This window comes from Aythya fuligula, chromosome 18 (assembly GCF_009819795.1).
Source record: "Aythya fuligula isolate bAytFul2 chromosome 18, bAytFul2.pri, whole genome shotgun sequence".
In the NCBI taxonomy this organism is placed as follows: Eukaryota; Metazoa; Chordata; class Aves; order Anseriformes; family Anatidae; genus Aythya; species Aythya fuligula.
The window spans coordinates 8,790,454-8,797,552 of NC_045576.1; the positions used below are offsets into that span (position 1 = coordinate 8,790,454).

Genomic DNA, 7,099 nt, shown 5'->3' on the forward strand with positions numbered 1-7,099 from the left:
AATCCAAAGGAAACTGCTAGGAATTAAAATAAGCAAATTCATAACACATAGATTGGTTAAATGTGCGCAATTGTAAATACAGACAATAATTTACAGGCTTTTCTCGTGAAATATATTAGTGCTGCTATGAGGAGACAAAAGTGTGACTTACTTATAATGACTTACCATAACATTTCCATACTGTAAATGAGACAGATTAAGTTGACATTATATATTACTTAGCTGTGTACCAATTAACTACACAAATGCTATGAATTCCGTCATTTATGATGGAAGCTATATAAAAATTGTATAATTACTGCAGTGAGTCATCTAGTTAAATGGCATTCCTATATGGACAAATTGATTTCAATGCAAGATTAATAGCCTTTTGCTGCTGTCTTACGTGCTTGCCAAAGACCATACTACATTGTTGCTAAGCATCATTAATGGATTAAAATAAGGGTTCTGCATAATTCCTACACTGTATCTTCAAACAGCTCGTTTAGTTTGTGCACTAGCCTAGCGCTTGTTAGCCCTACATAACACACAGGTCTGGGAGGCTGACACGTGTGCAGGAGGTTAATGTAATCCTAAGAACTCTTTCAAAAGCTCGCAGGTTTTCTTATGGATGACTTCGCGGAGTTTCCGTACACGCCGGATGCTGGAGGTCCCCACAAAGCTGTCTGGCTGTAGGACAGCCATGCCATTGTGGACGTCTCCCATGATGATGAGCTGGCCATCCACTGTGGTCATGTTGGGACACGGGCAGCTCCAGTCCATGTTCAAAAGCGTGATTTCTAGTGGTTCCTTCCCCAGGAATTTTAATCCCATTTTTTCATCTTTGAGAATCTCCTCCACTGTCACCAGGGCGTGTCCCGAGTCTTGATCTTCGGTCAGTTCTGTGATGCGGCCCAGGATAACAAAGTCGCTTTTGCAGAAGCTGGTCACCAGCTTCTGGCGTGGCTTGCAAGCTTTGCAGTGCGTGTTCTTCGGGAAAGGGCACATCTCTTCACAGGCCTCCCGGCTCTCAAAGTTGTTCTCGTTACCTCCGCACCCGCCGTAAATGAAGGACTGGCACTGCTTTGTCAGGCTGTTGTAGGCCCACCTGGGCTCGTAGGCTTTGCAGTGGCCTTGGAGGGCTGGCAGATTGCAAATGTTGATTGGGCCGTTCATGCACGTTAGCATACAGTTCTCATAGGTCTCAAAGTGGTTGAGGTTGCTGTTACAGTTCCCGTAAATGAAAGTAAAGCAGTTGTTTTTCTTTGCGTCATAGTACCACCTGGTCTGCTCTTCTCCACAGTCTTCGCTGTCTGGTTGCTTCAGGCACTCATCAGTTGGAAAGTGTGTTTTGTTCTGGGAAGCTTCTTTGGATGTGGGTTCTCCTTTGATGACTGACAAAGGGAAATCAGCCCTGAGAAGGCCACCGCTGTTTTTGGCCGTGCAGGTGTAGATGCCTGCGTCTTGAAGCTGGGTGTTGTAGATGACCAGCTGGGCAATGTTGGTGACCACAACATTCCCTCTGACATGATTTGGCTTCATGATGACTTTTTCTTTCCCATCTACCTGCTTCTCCCATGTGATTTCTGGCTTGGGCCTTCCTGTAACATCGCAGAGGAAGCTGACGGTCTCTCCCACGTAGACAGACTGATGGACGGGGTTGTTCACGAGAGCCGGCGGCAGGATGTCGATGATCGTTGTCTCGGAATAGGCGGTGGTAGGGCGAGCTGTTGTTTCTGCAGGGATAGGGCTGGTGTTCGGCCAGGTAAGGTGGTATCGACAGGTGACTACATTCAATGTGATGCCCTTGATGCAAGCTTCTGCATCCATGTAGCACTTGTTGTAGTAGGTGAGCCCGTCAGAGGCACAGGTGAAGCTCGGCTCCTTCTCACACCTGTCCTTGCACTTGCACACGGGCTGCCCGTCCCAGATGTCGCACTCTGAGCCTTGCTGGATGCACATGAAACGGTCGCAGGTTGCCTCTTTGGGCATTCCCACCGGCCCTTTCTTCCCCTTGACGTCCATGTACCGAGCCGCCACGCAGCTCTTTGTCCCACAGACATTGGGACAGCACTTCTCAAAGGTCTCGCATTCCTGCAGGGTAAGAAAACAACCCGATTACTTGGGACAGAGTTAAGTCCTCTTTAGAGACCCAGCAAGCAGAGACCCCTGAAACTTTTAAGGTTTCAAGCTCAGTGGACCCAAGTCTGTCACTTGATCCCAAACTTGGTGTCCCCACCAGCAACAAGTGTAAACCCCTCCAGCATCTCCCAGGAGGTGGCTAACCACGTTGGGGGTTCCGAAGTGCTTCAAGAGAAGCCTCTAGAGAAGGAAAAGGTATTGCTATTTCTTAAACACTAACCACATCATAAGTCTTTCCTAGAGTCACATGGACTGCTCGACTACAGAGCTAACAACCCCCCTTCGGCACTCCGAAATGCCTGAGGACAAGCCCTGAGAAACAAGAGCGGATGGAAAGACTTATCATATGGCTGTAGGCAGTAATCCTTCTTATTTTCCACAGAAGTATGTAAAGTATTATTTGAATTCCCTGAGACTAACAGCCTACTCTTGGAGGTGAAACTGCCAAGGATTTGTAATTGTTCACATTGTAGAGGAAATAATAGAATACCTCAAAAGTAAGGAAATTCTTGCTCCAAAAATAATTTTTCTATGGTATTTAGAAAAACAAACCCCAAACAGCTCATTATGGCTTCTCTGTCCTATTTTAGTCCTATTTTCAAATGCAGCATCGCTATTCTAGTAATTTATTACACCCCATCTTAGCTACAGTCAGCTCTAAATTGTGGTTAATTTTAGGAGAATTCTTGTCTTCTCTACAGACAAGGTATTTGATGTGTGTCCACTGAATCACAGCATCCGTTTCATTAAGGATTACTTTAAGGGACCATGAACATTGCTGCCATGTACATGACAGGGCACGCTTCCACCATGTGTTAAACATCTGCAACCCCCTGAAATCCAGCAGATTTCTCTGTAAGTGAGAACAAAATGTTTTTTAAGCTACCAAACTCAATAGTTTCCCCTGAGTCCAGTATCCTTTCCTTATTGGGAAAAAGATGACCTAATAACATAACTCTTTCCCTATTTCCAGCTGCACATTACGAGGTTTCAGAAGCAAAGTTGCAAAACGGTTTCAGCTGAGGTTAAGGAGCATGGTTTAGCAAAGTCAGACTCCTGCATGTGAGTTCCCAGGACTCTGCTCAGACAAGGCTAAAGTGAGTATTTTTATCCAGTGGCTTCTGGCTTTCAGGTTTTGACCAGTAAATTATTAAAGCAATGTCCTCTGCTGCTGCTGGGTTTTTACAAGTCTCTTAATATTCATTGCTGCACCTGGTAGGTGAAATAAAGAAGGCTTTATCGGGACTGATGAAAGTAAAAAGAACACCTTCATTCGTAACACATGGGATCCATTGGAGGAAATCTCTTCATTTACTAGATGAGCCTTTTTCCCTCTTTTTTTCTTTCTTTTTTTTTTTTTTTTTTTTTTCTTCTCCCCACTACTTCTAGCACTGCAGAAACAACATGGCTGTAGAGCACGAACCAAATGACTTCTTTCTGCATGGTACGTGTGGCTGTCAGCCTGCTTTGGGCTGCAGGAGCATTGCCGTTGATGTAAGAGGCAGGAAGAGCAGGTATTTTCAGATGCCAGCTTGAGCTGGCAGTGCTGACAGGTTGAAAAATGTTTTTTAGGGTGGTAAGCTAAGCATAATTTGAGCTGGGAGCATCACAGAGAACATCTGCTTGGTCATTTTAACCATGCCCCTGTTCTGCACTCCGAGCACGCTTTATGTTTCAAAGTGCAGAAAAGGCTGATGATTTAAATGTTAAATCAAATGATTTCATACAGAATTCCCCCCCCACACTCAGGAATATAAAGCATTGATGATGGCTACCAACAATAGAGAACATCGTGACACTGCTAAAATACTGTGGATTGGCCCCAAGGCATGCTGAGTTCTGGAGTATCAAATTCTGATGTTTCCTTTGACAAGAAAGCAAGGAAAATGATCAAACAGAGTGCCTGCCGTACCCACAGCAGCGTAAGTGACAGCTGCCACACACCTCCCCGCTTAACTGATAATTCATCAAACCTTTTCTATTTTATATAGGTCACGGGTCAATTAAATGCGTGCATTGTCTGGATCAAGTCCAGCACGGTGCTGGTGCCTTGCTACATGGAATAGAAAGAGACCGTGGTGCAAGCAAGCAAGTTCACCACCAAAACCCACCGCCCGCACCGCAGAGATACAGAAATGTGCATCACTCACCAGGTCAGCTTCGCACTCCCTCTTGCAAGTGCTCTGCGCGTCTACCCACAGGTTGGGGTTCATGTCATTTGGGCATATCCCCGCGTGTGAATACCGTATGGGAGGTAAAGCTCTCCCTTGCAGAGAGACCTCCAGAAGCAACAGGACGCTGCTCTTCCCCAGCAAGATCCACATCCACCGAGTGAACGGCGCCAACAACATCTCAGAACTTCTCCAGGGCAGTGGCAGTGACCAAGCTGGAGGTAGTTCTTGTTTGCCTGGGGTTGCTTGTTTTGGTGAGCCTTAAATTTTTGAGGAACCCAAATGCACCTGACTTCTGTAAAAGCTTCAGCAAGCTCCTTTGCTGCCTCTCCTGATAGTGCAGCTTGGTCTGGACCTCATTGGATTAAAGGTCCTAGGAAGTTACCCCCTTATTTTAAGAGAAATGCTAATAGTCTGAGCAGAGTTAGCTCTATTTATACCCTGCCTCTGTTAACAAGTCAGAAAAAGTAAACTTGATTTCTTTGACAGGCACACGCTTCCTATGTCCTGGTGGCAGTCAGACAGATTTGTTGCAAGAAAAAAAAGCTGGAAAGAGTTTAAAAGGCTGGAACTGGCACGGTGGGACCCCTGCATGTTTCTGAATGCAGGGAGGCCTTCTTAACCCCTTTAGACCTAAAGTACTTCCCTATGCTAAGAATGGCATTTACTTCTGAAAGGGTACTTGTCTAAGTAACAGGGACCCACGATCAGGGGATTTCCCCACGGCAAGGGGCTACACAATCACTTGCTAAAGGGAACAAGTAATAGGATTGAAGCAATTAAAGCTAGAATATCATATTTTAACAAAGGAAGCAGGGAAGAAATAACTTATTTAAACTTAGAATCTGCAAAGCAGAATGTCTTCGTAACTCCCCCCCGGCGCTCCTCTGGGCTTTTTTTTCTCTGTGGTGTGGAGATTTCCAGGATGCTGCTTTTACTGCTGCCCTCCAACCCCACCAGCAAGATGTTAAAAGTGTCCCTGAATTCCTCCACATTTCCTGACAGTGAGATCCCGTCATACAGTGCATTGCTGACCCCTTTAACGGCGACAACAAAAAAAATAGTAGAAGTTCAACTCTATGGAAACCTGCATAAAGGAATGTACAGCATTTTTGCATTGGGGGGTGGACGGGGGGGGGGGGGGGGGTTGGAAATTCAGTCAAGCTGAGTTTGTCGTTCCCTGATTATTACAGCAAGGGGCCGATCCTGTTTGTGCTGAACACTTGCCAAACTGCAGAGGCACACGGCAGAAGCTCGAGCTGCTCAGCACCTGGCAGGATTAGAGCTTCTGGGCTGAATTCTGGGCTGGCTTGGCCAGATCCTGCTGGGTGCCCAGGGCCTCCTGGGAGGACCAGGTGAGTTTGCATCCCAAGAGGGGTTCAGGAGGGCCGGGTCGGCAGTGCTGCTTCGGGAGAAGGGACCATGTGGGATGCATGACCCCTTTTCTGCTGGAGTTATTCATGTAGGGCTGCTTTTTGTGGCTGAGCATGGGCCCAGTTCTGCCCAGTGGTGGTGGCAGCAAACCAGCGTGACCAGCAGCTGCCATGGACAGGCCTAAATGCAGGCAATGCCCCAGGAACCGGGGTCCTGCTCCTCCCTGGTGCATTTACCTGCCAATGTGTCCCAAGAACATCCTCCAAAAGGAAGGGCGAGCAACCCAAGAGAATCTTCCCCCAGCTCTGGCATTTCTGTGGCACCCCAGGCTCATGGCAGAGGCTCAAGCAGTTGGGATTTATGTGACCGCAGGAACGATATGCGCAGCATTTGCATTTCGTATGATGTGCGGAGAGCAGTTGTCCAAATTAGCTATGTATAAAGAGTGAAGTCAACCACCAGGCAGCAGTTTGCAGTTGATTTATTCTCTCTGAAACTTCAGAAACCTGCATGACACTTGTACAAAGTGCGGCTGTGCGCAAAATGTTTTGTTCAGTACTTGTTTACAAAGACAAGCGCAGCACCCTGCGATGCCTAAAAAAGCCAACCCAAAATGACACATTCCCAAGAGGTACTTAAAATTCTTACAGCTCTATTAACAACAAAATCACATGTATTAGTGGTTCTGTTGACTAAACAAAGACACTTTATATTGTACGACTGACTACAGACAGGCTTTGAAACCAGCTGTACATGGGTCTGGCCGCGCACGGCTGTCCCGGCACTGGAGGTGGTGATGTCCAGGGGGGTCTCATCAACAGCTGCTGGGTGTGCAGGGGATTTGCCCTCTGTCCATGGGGCTGCCACCACACAGAAGTAATTTTTTTCCCTGCCACCCCCACCAGGGTCCTCTGGGGCTGTTTTACCCCCTTGCCATGATGGGCCAGAGGTGGGTCTGCAGGCAGAGCTTCGCAGCCTGGTGCCACAAAGCCACCTCCTCGCCATGCTGACAAGACACCCTGAGGGTCCACCACAGGTGGGACTTCCTTGAAGGAGGAAGGAATAACACTGTCTTATTTATTTTTCACTTCCCAGATTGAGGATGGGTTGCCCAGAGGTACTTTTCAGACATGGGGGAGCAGAGCAGGGCTTTGAAGAAGCAGTCGCAGGCTCATGGCATGTGAAGGGAGCAGTCCTCTGCTTTGCTACGGCCGCCTCCATCCTGATGGATCTTCTCCAAGGACAGGTAAGCCCCCTGTGGCTTTCTGCTTTTGGTACTTAATTTTCGTATTCAGCATGTGCTGGCCAGGCTGGTGGAGCTTAACGGGGGCTGGTTAACCATGGAGTCACAGAATGGGTTGTGTTGGAAGGGACCTTAAGGAGCAGATGTGTGGGACATGTGCTCAGCTGACTGAATTGTGTCCCTTTTGCAG

The 7,099-nt window shown here is 47.3% G+C and overlaps 1 protein-coding gene across 1 annotated transcript; it reads right to left on the bottom strand.

The window, feature by feature from the left end:
* Positions 1-561: 561 nt before the first annotated feature.
* Positions 562-4,472, bottom strand: WFIKKN2 (WAP, follistatin/kazal, immunoglobulin, kunitz and netrin domain containing 2). Its single transcript, XM_032199857.1, has 2 exons — positions 4,272-4,472; positions 562-2,073 (listed from the first exon to the last, which is right to left on the bottom strand). Exons 1-2 carry the CDS (start codon positions 4,470-4,472, stop codon positions 562-564), a joined length of 1,713 nt encoding a protein of 570 aa, XP_032055748.1.
* Positions 4,473-7,099: the final 2,627 nt, after the last annotated feature.

Bases quoted from the DNA above. Each gene is read 5' to 3' on its own strand.
- WFIKKN2 (XM_032199857.1), bottom strand. From the start codon at position 4,472: ATGTTGTTGGCGCCGTTCACTCGGTGGATGTGGATCTTGCTGGGGAAG. The intron at 2,074-4,271 runs GTGAGTGATGCA...CTTACCCTGCAG, and splicing joins GGGAGTGCGAAGCTGACCTG to GAATGCGAGACCTTTGAGAA.